This window comes from Narcine bancroftii, chromosome 2 (genome assembly GCF_036971445.1).
Source record: "Narcine bancroftii isolate sNarBan1 chromosome 2, sNarBan1.hap1, whole genome shotgun sequence".
Lineage (NCBI taxonomy): Eukaryota > Metazoa > Chordata > Chondrichthyes > Torpediniformes > Narcinidae > Narcine > Narcine bancroftii.
In genome coordinates this window covers 11,804,746-11,819,994 of record NC_091470.1, presented here as the reverse complement: position 1 = coordinate 11,819,994, position 15,249 = coordinate 11,804,746, and the positions used below count along the sequence as shown (strand labels likewise).

The 15,249-nt window shown below is 50.5% G+C and overlaps 1 protein-coding gene across 1 annotated transcript in view; it reads right to left on the bottom strand.

The window, feature by feature from the left end:
- Window positions 1-870: 870 nt before the first annotated feature.
- LOC138752249 (G patch domain-containing protein 2-like) overlaps window positions 871-15,249 on the bottom strand; it is a 28,260-nt gene continuing 13,881 nt past the window's right edge. The window contains exons 3-10 of the mRNA XM_069915223.1: window positions 5,425-5,483; window positions 4,552-4,728; window positions 4,357-4,436; window positions 3,515-3,582; window positions 3,134-3,212; window positions 2,580-2,665; window positions 2,311-2,396; window positions 871-1,973 (exon numbers count right to left, since the gene is read on the bottom strand). Of these exons, the coding sequence (XP_069771324.1) occupies window positions 1,789-1,973; window positions 2,311-2,396; window positions 2,580-2,665; window positions 3,134-3,212; window positions 3,515-3,582; window positions 4,357-4,436; window positions 4,552-4,728; window positions 5,425-5,483 (820 nt within the window). The 3' untranslated portion in view covers window positions 871-1,788. The remainder of the gene's footprint in view (window positions 1,974-2,310; window positions 2,397-2,579; window positions 2,666-3,133; window positions 3,213-3,514; window positions 3,583-4,356; window positions 4,437-4,551; window positions 4,729-5,424; window positions 5,484-15,249) is intronic.

Here is a 15,249-nt window from a genome sequence, read left to right as displayed (position 1 = left end):
ATTGTGAATGACCCCTCCCCCATTCTTGCTGGCACATACTCCCCACTCTCTGGGTGAAGAGGGTTCCACGAGATCCCCTCCAAATCTCTCCCCTTCCCCCCAAACCTGCCCAGTTTTCTGTACTTGCGCTGCAGGTAAGAGTGGCTGACCACTCATGGGGGCACCTCAGAGACCTGGCTCGGTGTCCTGCCTTGGAGTCAGACTACACTCAGCATTTTGAAGGAGTAAGAGGGAATGCTATTGAGCAAGGTCTTTGACAAGGTCATGGATGCGTGGAACAGCAGGCGGAAGTGGTGGATGAGGGGACAAATCTGACATTCACACAGGAACTTGGACAGGAAATCCCTTCCAACTCTGTTCTCTGCCCTTGCGAAGGAAAGCTAATATTCCACACCACCCTTCTGACCTATTCTGCCACAATCAAGGTCTCTCTGTCTCCATCCACCAGGGTCCTAATGCTCACTATGTCCAAGCCCTGCTAATCCACCCAAAGTACATAACCGTGAACCTTCCAGGAACACAAACGGCTGACCGGTGCTCTGCCCAACTTACCTGCGTCACCGTGGACAGTCTTACTTCTCGACCACTGGCCAGACTGGGAAGTTTCAACATCACAGCAATGGGGAGAGTAACCCCAGTTCAGCAACTGGCCAGGGTGGATAGGGACAGTGAAGGGCAGAGGGGAAGGGGGGTGGATGGGGACGGTAAAGGACAGGGGGATGGGGGTGGTTGGAGACAGTGAAGAGCAGAAGGGGGAGGGGGGTGAATGGGGACAGTGAAGGGCAGAGGGGAAGGGGGGTGGATGGGGACAGTAAAGGACAGGGGGATGGGGGTGGTTGGAGACAGTGAAGAGCAGAAGGGGGAGGGGGGTGAATGGGGACAGTGAAGGGCAGAGGGGAAGGGGGGTGGATGGGGACAGTAAAGGACAGGGGGATGGGGGTGGTTGGAGACAGTGAAGAGCAGAAGGGGGAGGGTGTGGATGGGGACAGTGAAGGGCAGAGAGGGAGGGGGGTGAATGGGGACAGTGAAGGGCAAGGGGCACCTAGACCACGTTGAGGATTTGGGAGACACCACATGTACTCAGGCCCTGCCCACAGATGAAACTCACCAGTACCGAAGAAACAGACAATTCACTGGACAGCAAATAGCTGGAAAATATCAAAATATTTTAATTTAAAATTCTCTTAAAACCTTACTCAGGTGAATAGATTCCCTTTCAGAAAGCACCGAGTAATGTCAGAGATGAAGTTAACAATGCAAGTGGCAGGAACAGGGAAAACACGAACACTTGACAGAGGGCGTCGAGACGTCACACAGAAACAGTGGAACTAATCTAAAGAAGGGCATCTCCACACTTGCCACAGACTGACGACATGAATACACTTGGATTAGCAGTGGGTGTAACACTGCATGATGCTGCAACACACCTCGGCACATATTTACTCACTGTCTGTATCACAGAATGAACCTGGACTCTGACTCAAACCTCCTGTACATGGAGTCCTCAGACAATTACAACACAGCAGTGGGACAGCGAGATGCATCACAGGCGTAACAATGCTGTTCCCATTCCAATGCAGGCTGGCCCAGCCAGAGAAAAGCCTGGGATTGTGAGGGAAAGATTTCACATGTGCTGGCCCCTGCCAATCCACCCTGATGGCTGGAGTCCACACAGCTCAGTGAGGCAGCCAGTGGAACTGTGCATTGCCCAGGTCTAGGCCAGCGCTCCGAATCGGGGAGGACAGAGCAGGGGGCCTCCCACAGAGGGTGATATACATACACAACTCCTCACAACTGAGTCCCTGCCACATGCGGCAGAGACATCACGGCACTGACAGGCTGGCCAGGCCCAGGACTCTCAGCTCCCGACCCAGCCCTGTTCTCACCCTCCGCCCATTCCATGCAGCTTGACGTCTTGTTGGCAGCACAATCCGGGCTGTGCCCCTCAGTCTCGGCAATGTGGGAGGAGGCGGCTGCAACAAAGAGAGCACCACAGTACACGAATACTGCCCCACTACAACAAGTACTAGGCATCTCACCACCCCCATCCCCACCCCGTGTCCATCCCTGCACTGATCCCCCCGCCCCATGTCCAACCCACACTGATCCCCCCCACCCCATGTCCGTCCCCGCACTGATCCTTCCTTCGTGTCCGTCCCCACACTGATCCCCCCACTGAGTCCGTCCCCGCACTGATCCCCCCCAATGTCTGTCCCCACACTGATTTTCCCCCACCACTCCTTGTCAGATACACACTAACCCCACTGCCCCATTCTCCCGAGCCGGCCCCATATCAGTCCCAGACCCTACCTGTTCCAGGGTTGGACATGGTGGAAGTCTTGCGCCTGCGCTTCACGCCACTCGTACACAGCGACCCCAGGTGCACACTCGTCTGCCTGAGAGGAGAGAATGGCCAAATCAATGGCAGCAGTGATGATCTCCCCGCCCAACAGTGTGGTCTAACAGCACCAGCCGTAGAGACAAGGCCTGGGACCCTCTGCCTGAAGGGTTCCGTGCGTTTGGAGGGGGGATTGGGAGATGGGGGAAGAGAGAAAAGGGAGGTGGGGTGTGGCACTCACCGTGACCGGCTGTGCTGGGGGTTACCCCTCCTGTGGGCGCCGTCGGTCAGGACATCCAGTGGGTAGAGAGGCATCAATGGGTTAAACTGTGGGCACAGAGAGGAGGAGTCACAGAAAGGTGATTGTGAACCCCCCCCCCCGACCAAGACCCCCCCCTGACCAAGACCCCCCCCAGTTCCACCTTAACCCTCCAACATGAACCAGGGAGACCCCTGCCTATCGATGGCTGGGTCCCTCCACAGCACTGTACGGCCATGGTCCCTGCACCGCCCACCTACAACCCTGATGTCTCCTCCCCCACATCCCCTTCCCTCCTACAACCCCAACATCTCCTCCCCCCAAAACCCACTCATCCCTACAACCCCAACCACCTCCCCCACATCCCCTTCCCTACTACAACCCCAACGTCTCCTCCCCCACATCCCCTCCCCGCTACAACCCCAACCTCCTCCTAAACATCCCAATCCCTATATCAACACCCCTCGGCCCCCACAACTCACTTGCCCGCTCCTCCCACATTCCCCCCCCCATAAATGCAGCCAAACCGTACTTACCCCTAGAGGCAGGGGCTGCAGGCGGCTCAGCACACTCCACTCCCGGTACGGACCCCGCATGCAAACGTTCCTGCGCAGCCTGAACACACCACCCATAGTCAGCAACTGGGGTTGGGGGAGCACAACTCCTCCAGCCACCCTCTACTCCCCCACACTTCCCCCAAACTCACCCCACCACCCCAACCCGACCTTCTCCCTCACACCACCTACTCCCCCAGCCCCTCCCCTACACCCACTCCACCCCAACCCCCAGCCCCTCCACACCCCTCACCACCCTAGGCCCTACCGCAACCCGACATGACCCCACCCCACAGCCCACCTCCCTCCAGCCGGGGAGGGTGGGGCACTGCTGGGGGGTGGGACGCACCACGGGGCACTCACTCCCTCTGGAAGGGGTCCTGTCCAAAGTGGTCCACTCTGTCGCTTGGCACGGCTCCCACTGGACCCTCCTGTCGGCACACAAACCAGGTTAGTCCACACCGCTCCTGGGGCCACTCTGCCCATCACCTTACTGCCAGCTCCATCAGGGATGAGGGGAAATCGGTGACGGGGTGGGGGAGGCATTCAGTGACAGGGTGGGGGAGGGGGAGATCAGTGACCGGTTGCGGGGAAAATCGGTGGCTGGGTGGGGGAGATGAGTGACAGGGAGGGTGGAGATGAGTGACAGGGAGGGGAGAGATGGGTGACGGGGAGGGTCGAGAAGGGTGACGGGGAGGGTCGAGAAGGGTGACGGGGAACAGGGAGATGGGTGATGGCATGGGGGGGGAATTGGTGACGGGATGTCATGGAGATCGGTGACAGGGATGGGGGGAAATTGGTGATGAGGTGGGTGGGAGATCCTTGACGGGGTTGGGGGAGATGGGTGACAGGGTGGGGGAGATGGGTGGCGGGGTGAGGGAGATGGGTGATGGGGTGGGGGGAGAGATGGATGACGGGGTGGGAGGGAGATGGATGACGGGGTGGGGGAAGATTGGTGACGGGGTGGGGGTGGATTTGGGTGATGGGGTGGGGTGAGATGGGTGATGGGGTGAGGGAGATGAATGACTGGGTGGGGGGGAGATGGGGAGATCAGTGACGGGGAGATGGGGAGATCAGTGACGGGGTGGGGGGAGATTGGTGGCAGGGTGGGAGGAGATCAGTAATGGGGTGGGGAGAGATCGGTGATGGGGTGGGGAGAGATTGGTGATGGGATGGGGAGAGATGAGTGATTTGGGCGTCTTTACCTTGCCCACCAGCCGCCGGCGCCCTTTGCGAATACAGCGGGCAGCGATCCCGGGGAAACGGTTGAGCCGGGCGTGGTAACCTGTGGGTGATGGAGAGGGGTTAGAAACTGCGGGACAGGGCATGGCAGCCGTGGGGACGGGGCGGGGGCAGCCGACAGGTCAGCCAATTGCAGCACAGGCCACTCTCCCACTCACCTCTCTGGGCGGGTCGGGATGGCAGCAGGAATGGTGGTGAGGGGTAGGTGGTCACTGTTGGCCCCACCTCGGTCACTGGTATCACTGGTGAACTTTCCCGGTGTAGCCGCAGATTGGGCACCCGGAAACCCTGGTCACATTCCCCCTCATAGAACCAGTCACTCTGCTCATCATCACCTGGGGAGGGGCAGTGAGAGAGGTGGTGATTTCTCAGCAAATACCCACCGCACTCGGCCATCTGCCAGATACCTTACCCCCACAATCACCCATCCACCAGATATCTCACCCACATCCCCAAACATGCCCCCATGCTCATCTGTCCCCAGAAACCCCCACACGCTCACCCATCACGAGAAACCCCCCCCCACGCTCACCAGTCCCCCAGATACCACACCCCCACGATCACCCATTCCTAGAACACCCTCCACACTCATTCGTCCCCCACACTAACCCATAGCCTAGAAAGCCCAAACCTACGCTCACCCATCCTCAAATACCCTTCCACAATCACCCATCCCCCAGACAACCCACCACCCTCGCTCTACATCTCTCAGACATCCCACCATGATTGCCCGTCCACCAAAAACCACCTCCGGGCTTACAGACCTCTGGAAATCCCAACACCCAGGCTCATACCCCGCAAACACGTGTCATCCAGAAAATAGCCCCAGGGTCAATATATCCTACCAGAAAATCCCACCCACATAAAACCCCCAGCAGACACAACCCTTTCCCGGATCAGCCCCCTCCTGGAAAACCCCTTCACAGAACACCCAGCACAACAGCCTGGCACATCCACTTCATAGCAGGGCTGCCCGAGGCCCCAATCCTACAATTCTGCCCCTCTCCCCACCACGTTGTGTAAGGCCCTACCTTGTCGTCCTTCATCATTGGTGAAGAGTCCATCACTGCTGCAGACGCTGCTGGCCTCACTGGAACAGGGCACAGAGTTAATGGGCTGCAGACAGACACACACACACACTGCTGGCCTCACTGGAACAGGGCACAGAGTTAATGGGCTGCAGACAGACACACACACACACACACTGCTGGCCTCACTGGAACAGGGCACAGAGTTAATGGGCTGCAGACAGACACACACACACACTGCTGGCCTCACTGGAACAGGGCACAGAGTTAATGGGCTGCAGACAGACACACAAACACACTGCTGGCCTCACTGGAACAGGGCACAGTGTTAATGGGCTGCAGACAGACACACACACACACACTGCTGGCCTCACTGGAACAGGGCACAGTGTTAATGGGCTTCAGACAGACACACACACACACTGATGGCCTCACTGGAACAGGGCACAGAGTTAATGGGCCGCAGACAGACACACACACACACACTGCTGGCCTCACTGGAACAGGGCACAGAGTTAATGGGCCGCAGACAGACACACACACACACTGCTGGTCTCACTGGAACAGGGCACAGTGTTAATGGGCCGCAGACAGACACACACACACACACTCACTGCTGGCCTCACTGGAACAGGGTACAGAGTTAATGGGCTGCAGACAGACAGACAGACAGACAGACAGACAGACACACAGACGGAAGCTCACACACACACTCTGCTGGCCTCACTGGAACAGGGCACAGAGTTAATGGGCCGCAGACAGACAGACAGACAGACAGACAGACACACAGACGGAAGCTCACACACACACTCTGCTGGCCTCACTGGAACAGGGCACAGAGTTAATGGGCCGTAGACAGACACACACACACACACTGCTGGCCTCACTGGAAAAGGGCACAGAGTTAATGGGTCGCAGACTGACACAGACACACACTGCTGGCCTCACTGGAACTGGGCACAGAGTTAATGGGCCGCAGACACACACACACACACTGCTGGCCTCACTGGAACAGGGCACAGAGTTAATGGGCCGCAGACAGTCAGACAGACAGACAGACACACACACACACACACACAGTCACACACACACACACACGCTGCTTGCCTCACTGGAACAGGGCACAGTGTTAATGGGCCGCAGACAGACAGACAGACAGACAGACAGGCACACGCACGCAATGGCACACGCATACACACAGCTGGCCTCAGTGTAAGAAACCTGAGTGTCAAAATATGCGCGCGCGCGCGCACACAAGCAAAATGGCGCACACATGCGTGCACACATACACACAAAATGGTGCGCGCGCGCACACACACATACGCACTCACACACAAAATGGCACGCGCGCGCACACACACACGCACTCACACACAAAATGGCACGCGCACACACACAGCTGGCCTCAGTGGAACAGAACACCATGTTAATGGTGCGTGCACACACACCCCACACCGCCACACACACGATAACCTTTATTGTCATTGTAGAAAAAGAACAACATTGAGCGCAGCCCATAACCTTCTGGGCCGTATTGATGACCCCGCTTGTTTGCTACTGAGCAGTGGGGAAACCACGTCAGAATGCAGTTGGCCAGCAGATTTAAAAAAATATTTTATTTAATATAAAACCACTTAACAAGCATATCACAAAATTGTGTGGTATTTTATATAAAAAATGAAAGTAAAAAAATACAAAAGAAAGAAAAACCTCCTCTAAATCCCCCCAACCCTCTCCAAACTAAACGAAAGAGAAGAAAAGGGAGAAGAAAGCCCCAACAGGATGCTTCTCACCTCTTGATATATTAAACGTGTGTATTTATTCATAGAGACTGATAGAAGAAAGGGAATATTTGTGATTCATCTAAATTTTAATACCATTGTGTATAAATATGGGTTCCATATTTCACAAAATGCGATATTTATCTCTTAAATTATAAGTAATTTTCTCAAGCGGAGTAAACGTCATCTCTCGATTCCCAAATCAATATCAGACTTCCCAGTTATAGCAACACATTTTCTAGTTATTGCCAAATTTTACTTGATACATATTCAGTTTTTATTTAGGTTTAATCCCTCTAACATCTCCCAGTAAAAATAACATTGGATCCTGTAAGAATCTAACTCCAGTTATTCATTCTAATAAATTACCCAAATCAAGACAAATAAATTTAATTGTGGAACACAGCCAAGTCAAATGCAAAAAACGTACCAACTTCTTGTCCACATCTAAAACATAAATCTGAGTAAGTACAATTCATATTATGTAACTTTTGTGGTATTAAATATAACTGATGAATAAAATTATATTGAACCAGCCGATATCTCACATTGATTGTACGTTTCATACTCTCTCTACATATCTGAATCCATCTACGTTCATCTATTTGCTTATTTAAATCCACCTCCCATTTATGTCCTGATTTCCCTCTTTTCAAGCCTTCTTTTGTAATAATTTATACATCTCTGAAATAATTTTATTTGCATTCCTATTACTTAATAATAATTCTACTTCTGTCTCCGCTGGTAATACTAAATCTTGACCAGAAATTTCACATAGAAATCTCTTAACTTTATAACAAAATTTTGTATTTTTCAATATGTTAAAATTTTCCTTAATTTTACTAAAAGTAATACATTTCCTGGCTTCAAAACAATCTTTAATTTTCTTAATACCACAACTTTGCCAAATGTTTAGGAATTTATTTCCATAGAGAATGGAAAGTCTATTTTAAAATAAAGGTGTTCGTCCAGACATTAAACCTCTTCTTCCAATCTCTTTTTCAATTTTATTCCAAAGTTCAATTTTATGTTTCACCATGGGGTGCTTCATTCTTTGCTATTAACAATCTTGCATTGCATTTATATATAAAATGTGGTGGTTCAGTTTCTCCTATTCAGTTCTATATTTACTCCCTCCTGGAACATTATATAACTCGCACATTACATTAATGAATCTCAATTGTGCTGTTTTATAATAATTTATCAAATTGGGGAGCTGGAAACCTCCTAAATCATATTTCCATTTCCATGCCAATTTTTCCAAAGAAACCCTAGCCATTTTCCATTTCCATAAAAATTTTCTAACACAATCATTTAATTCCTTAAAAAAAACTTTTGAGGAATTGAGATTGGAATCAATTGGAATAAATACTGTATTCGAGGAAAAACATTCATCTTAATACAATTTACTCTACCCATCAAAGTAATAGGTTGTGGCGGCGCACATACTCATGATGAACCGGCCCCGCTTGTACTGCCACATGGTGGGGCAGCCATGAGAAGATGGCGCCATCGGTGGACCTCCTTGCCTTGTGGCTTTAGCCCAGCATGCGCACATCAGACGTCACCGCCCACGCCGGAGCTCACACTGCCCTTAAAGGGGCGCACGTGGGATTTGAAATAAATGGTCACTGAGAACCTCCAATGTGGTGGTCATTAGTCTCCTTCATTGTAGTTGCCACTACATTGGTGACCCCAAGTCCAGATGTTTTTCTGGCCTCCCAGTATGGATCCCGCCGAGATCAATGCCGTCGCAGTGAAACTGCCCCCCTTCTGGACACATCGCCCACGTACGTGGTTTGGGCAGGCAGAGGCGAAGTTTCACCTCAGCAACATTTCTTCAGATGCCATGATGTTTTACCACGTCGTGACCATACTCGATGAAGAGACCGCGGCCAGGATGGACGACCTCCTCCACGACCCGCCGGCCGAGGGTAAATTCCCTGCACTCAAGAACCTCCTTCTTGGCACATTCGGTCTCTCCCCACAGCAGCGCGCCTCAAGACTTCTGCATCTAGACGGGCTAGGAGACAGAACACCTCATGGACAAGATGCTGGCGGAGGATCACAAGCCCTGCTTCTTGTTCCGCCAGATCTTCTTGGAGCAGATGCCCGAAGACATTCACCTCCTGCTGGCAGACGTGGACTTCATGGATCCACGGTGAGTCATGGCCCGAGTAGACACCCTCTGGCGAACCAAAATGGAAAATGAAGCCGCCCTCTGCCATGTCACCCGCCCAGGGCCCAGCTGGTCACAGCCCCCCCCCCCACCCCCCCACAAGCACAAGCCGGAGGAGCACCACCCCACCTGGTGCTTCTACCATCAACGCTGGGGGGCTCAAGCTCATAAGGGCAGGCAGCCCTGTACTTTTCAGGAAAACAGTGTGGCAGTGTGGCCAGCCACCTCCTGCATGTGATTGATAAGTCCACCGGCTGGCGTTTCCTGGTGGACACCAGAGCTGAACTGAGCATCTTACCCCCGACCGCCCTTGAGACCCGTACCCGAGCACGGGGTCCTGCCCTGTGTGCAGCCAACAGTTCCGCCATCTAAACCTTCAACATCTGAAGGGTGCAGATCCGGATTGGGAAAGACAAGTTCTGCTGGAGGTTCATGCTGGCCTCAGTGGGTACTGCGCTGTTGGGGGCCGACGTCCTCAGAGCACATGGCCTGCTGGTGGATGCGAAGGGCAAACGATTAGTCTCAGTCTGCCTCGATGCCACGGAAGTCTGCAAGCCGCCATCACCGCTCTCAGAGACGTATTCCAGCATACTCGATGAATTTCCCACCATCCTGCAGCCACAGTTCACCGCCGCCATGCCCCAGCACGGAGTCTATCATCACATCTCCACGCAAGGCCCCTGCTGCATGCCAAGGCCAGGCGACTACCGCCAGAGAAGCTACAGCTGGCCAAAGAGGTGTTCTCTCGCCTGCAAAAATTGGGGATCATCCGCTGGTCCGACGGTCCCTGGGCCTCCACTCTCCACATGGTCCCCAAGTCTTCCGGGGGCTGGCAACCCTGCAGGGATAATCGGCGCTTGAACAATGTGACTACGCCGGACAGGTATTCCATCCCATACATTCATGACTTCACAGCAAACCTGCACGGCGCCCAGGTCTTTTCGAAAGTCAACCTGGTATGGGGCTACCATCAGATCCCGGTCCATCCTGAAGACATCGGTAAGACCACGATCGTCACCCCGTTCAGGCTATTTGAATTCTTGCGGATGCCCTTTGGACTTTCCAGTGTCTGATGGACACAGTGGGTAGGGATCTGGACTTTGTGTACATATATCTTGATGACATTCTTATTCCCAGCCATGACCAAGAGGAGCACAAAGTCCATCTCCACATCCTGTTTGCCTATTTGGCAGAATTTGGCCTCACGGTCAACATGGCCAAGTGCCAGTTCGGCAGGCAGACACTGCAGTTCCTAAGACACACCATCTCGGCAGCCGGAGCCGCTCCAGCACCAGAAAAAGTAGCAGCCATGCGCCAGTTTCCAAAACCCACCACCCTCAAGGGCCTGCATGAGTTTGTTGGTATGGTGAACTTTTACCATCGTTCATCCCCGGTGCAGCCCGCATCTGTGGCTGTTATTCTTGATGATCGCTGCAAAAGACAAAAATCCTAGTTTGGTCAGAAGAGGCGTAGGGCACCTTCACAGCAACAAAGGATGCACTGGCGAGCGCCACACTATTGGCCCACCCGTGCCCAGAGGCCCACACCGCGGTCTTGGTAAATGCCTCGGCCACGGCTGTTGGGGGCGTGCTCGAGCAGTGGGTTGATGGCCAGTGGCGCCCGCTGGCTTTCTTCAGGAAGCACCTGGCCCTGTACCTGGCCATCCGACACTTCTGGTACTTCCCGGAGGGCAGGCCATTCACCGATCACAAGCCACTCACGCAAGCCTTCGCGATGGCCAAAGATCTCTGGTCAGCTCGCCAGCAGCACCACCTCTGCTACGTGTCAGAGTTCACCACCGACATCCAGCACAGAGCAAGTAGAGACAATGTCGTGGTGGATGCACTCACTTGACCGCAATCCACAGCCTTGCCCCCAGCCTAAACTACACCCAGTTGGCACAGGCACAGAGGGAAGACACAGAAATGCAGGCACACCGTTCCGCCATTACAGGGCTCCGCCTCCAGGACATCCGTTTGCCGGACAGCCCGGACACGCTGCTCTGTGACGTTTCCTCCGGTTCGCCACGCCCAGTAGTCCTGCCGTAATGGAGGTTATGGGTCTTCAGCATGGTCCACCATCTCGCATACCCCTCAGTCAAGACATCGGTGCGGATGGTGGCAGAGCAGTTTGTCTGACACAGGCTCAAGAAGGAGGTAGCCCAAATCGCAAAGACCTGCACACAGTGCCAGACCAAGGTCCATCGGCAAATGCAGGCCCCGATTTAACAGTTCGACCTGGCGGTCAAAAGGTTCCAGCACATACATGTTGATATCGTGGGCCCCCTACCAATGTCCAGAGAGGCGCGCTACCTGCTGATGGTGGTCGACCAGACCACAAGGTGGCCAGAAGCCAACCCCATCAAGGATACTTCTGCCAAAACATGTGCCAGGAACTTGCTTGAAACATAGAAGATAGGAGCAGGAGTAGGTCATTCGACCCTTCGAGCCTGCTCCACCATTCAACGAGATCATGGCTGATCTTAAAGTTCAGTACCCCGTCCCCGCCTTCTCTCCGTAACCTTTAATACCCTTATACTGAAGAAATAGATCTAATTCCCTCTTAAATATATTTAATGAACCTGCCTCTACTGCCCTCTGTGGCAATGAATTCCACAGATTCACCACCCTCTGGGTCAAGAAATTCCTCCTCATCTCGGTCCTAAATGGTTTGCCTATTATCCTCAAACCATGGCCCCGGGTTCTGGATTTTCCCATCCTTGGAAACATCCCATCTGCATCCACTCTGTCCAGTCCTGCCAGAATTTTATATGTCTCTATGAGATCCCCTCTCAATCTTCTAAACTCCAGCGAGTACAATCCCAATTTGCGCAATCTTTCCTCCTAAGTCATTCCTGCCATTCCAGGTATCAGCCTGGTGAATCGCCTCTGCACTCCCTCCATTGCAAGAACATTTCACTCCCTCCATTGCAAGAACATCCTTCCTTAGATAAGGTGACCAAAACTGCACACAATACTCCAGGTGGGGTCTCACCAAGGCCCTGTACAGCTGCAGTAAGGTATCCTTGCTCACTGGATCGCCAGGTTTGGAGTCTTGGCGCACATCACCAGTGACAGAGGCGCTCAGTTGGCGAGCCTGCTGGGGGTTAAGCTCCACCACACCACGGCTTATCACCCGCAGCTAATGGCCTGGTGGAGTGATTTCACCGCCACCTAAAGTCGGCCTTCATGGCCCACCTCACCAGTCTCGGATGGGCAGATGAGTTGCTCTGGGTCCTCCTCAGCATCAAGTCAGCTCCGAAGGAGGATCTGCAAGTATCGTCTACAGAGTTGGTGTATGGCATGCCACTGTCGCTACCTGGTGAGTTCTTTGGCCCGGAAACAGACTCCACGACTGTCCACCCAACCCTGTTGGCAGATCTCCACAACAAACTCGCCTCGCTGGCCCCCCCGCCTCTTATGCACCACGGTGCCCAATCAGCCCGACTGCCCAAAGAGCTGGTATGTGGCCAAATTCATCTTCATCCGGTGTGGCACGCACACTGCCCTTTCAGCGCCCTTATGAAGATCCGTACAGAGTCCTGCAGCAGTCCGACAAGACTTTCATGTTGGACATTGGGGGTAAAAGTAAACTGTTTACGGTGCACCTGGACCTCACTTAACCAGTTCAAATGGCTCAGCCCAAGTGCGAAGGCCATCCGCCCAAGTGGCGGGACGCGTAAGCCAGTTCTGGTGGGGGTTGTGTGGCGGCGCACACACTCGTGAAGAACTGGCCCCGCTTGTACCACCACATGGTGGGGCAGCCACGAGAAGATGGCGCCATTGGGGGACCTCCTTGCCTCGTGGCTTTAGCCCAGCGCACGCCTCAGGCAGACGTGATGACGTCACCGGCCGTGCGGGGGCGGAGCTCACGCTGCCCTTAAAGGGGCGCGCGGGGGATTTGAAATAAACGGTCGTTGTGAACCTCCAACATGGTGGTCGTTAGTCTCCTTCATCGTAGCTTCCCAAAAGGTAACATACTCCATTTTTCCAAATCTTTAATTTTCATTAATAAAAATAAATAATTTAATTTTAATATTTTTTGTCAAATCTGATTGCACCTTAATATTTTATTCCAAGATCTGGGCATCTGGATTCAATTACTTCCTTACATTTCTGATAATCTCCATTAACTAAAGACATAATTTTACTTTTCTCCCAATTTATTTTATATCCCAATATTTCTCCATATTCTTTTATTCTAATTTTAAGTTGTTGCAAAGAATTTAAAGGATCTGTTAAATCAATCAAAACATCATCTGCAAATAAATTTATTTTACATTCTTCTAGTTTTACCTTAATACCCACAATCTTTGAATCTTGTCTTATTAATTCAGTTAATGGTTCTATTGCTAAATCAAATAAAGCTGGTCTACTTGATCTCATTTATTCAAAAGATGTGAAATCCATCCATTTGTCACTATCTTTCATCTATAAACATGGAACCCAAATTAAATTTCTCTAAAACTTTAGAGGAAATCCCATCCTAATCTATTGAATGCCTTTTCAGCGGGGAAAGTGACTGCCACACTTTTTTAACCAAATGTATTAAACTAAGAAGCCTCAGTACATTTAGTGCAGATTTCTAACCCTTAACAAATCCAGTTTGATCCATATGTATTCATTTTGGTAAATACTTTGCCAATCTATTTGCTAATATTTTATAATCAACATTTAATAATGTAATTGGTCTATAAGATGCTGGTTTCATTGGGCCTCTTATCTTTTTTTGGAATTACTGTATTGACTGCCATTAAAAAGGACTCCAGCAGAGAATGTACCTTCAAACACAGTTTAGCACCTATTAAAAGATCTTTAAATTTCTTATAAAAATCCTATAGGAAATCCATCATTTCCTGGCGATTTGTTATTTTGCATTGAACACATTACCTCACTAATTTCCCTTATCGTAAATACTACATCCAAATCTTTCTGTTCCCTATCATTTAGACTAGATAAAGTATTTTGAGTCTAACTTATTTTCACCATGTACTGATTCCACTTGACATAATTCAGAATAAAATTCCCTAAATACATCATTTATTTCTTGTGGTTTGTTATGTAAAAGTCCCCGGGGATTTTTTTTAACCTACATTAATGACTCTTGATGTCTGTTCAGCTTTCAATTGCCATACAAACACTTTATAAGCTTTTTCTCCTAATTTTTCTGTTCTATATGTCTGTATAATGTTATATTGAAGTATATAAAAAATTTTATTAATTTTTTTCCTTTCTTCAGAAGGATTATTTTGTAGATTTTTTTCTAATTTACTTATGTCCTGTTCTAATTGATTTGTCTCAATTATATATTCCTTTTTAATTTTAGCCATGTGACTTATTATTTGACCTCCATATATGCTTTTAACGCATCCAAAATAATACATTTATTATCTACTGAATTAAAATTGACTTCTAAAAATAATTGAATTTTCTTTCTTATGTACTCTTTTTATTAATGCAGAATTAAATTTTCCTTCTATAGGGAATATTTTCTTCCTTTAAAGTTGAACATATCAATAAAAGTGGTGAGGGATCAGAAAGGATTCTTGCTCCACACTCAACTTTATTAATCTTTCCTTGTAACTGTGCCGATATTTTAAAAAATCTATTCTCAAATAAAAAGAATAATCTTTCTCCAGGATTCAACTTTCACCAAATATCAACTAAATTTAATTGCTTCATAAATCTTAATATCGCCTTCGCCACTTTAGCTCTTATTACCGTTTTAGATGATTATCCAATACTGGATCAAGACAACAACTGATATCTCCTCCTATTAACACCTTTTCCTGCACTTCCACTAAGAATAAAAAGTATTCTTTATAAAATCTTCATCGCCTACATTTGGTGCATAAATATTCATAAGTGG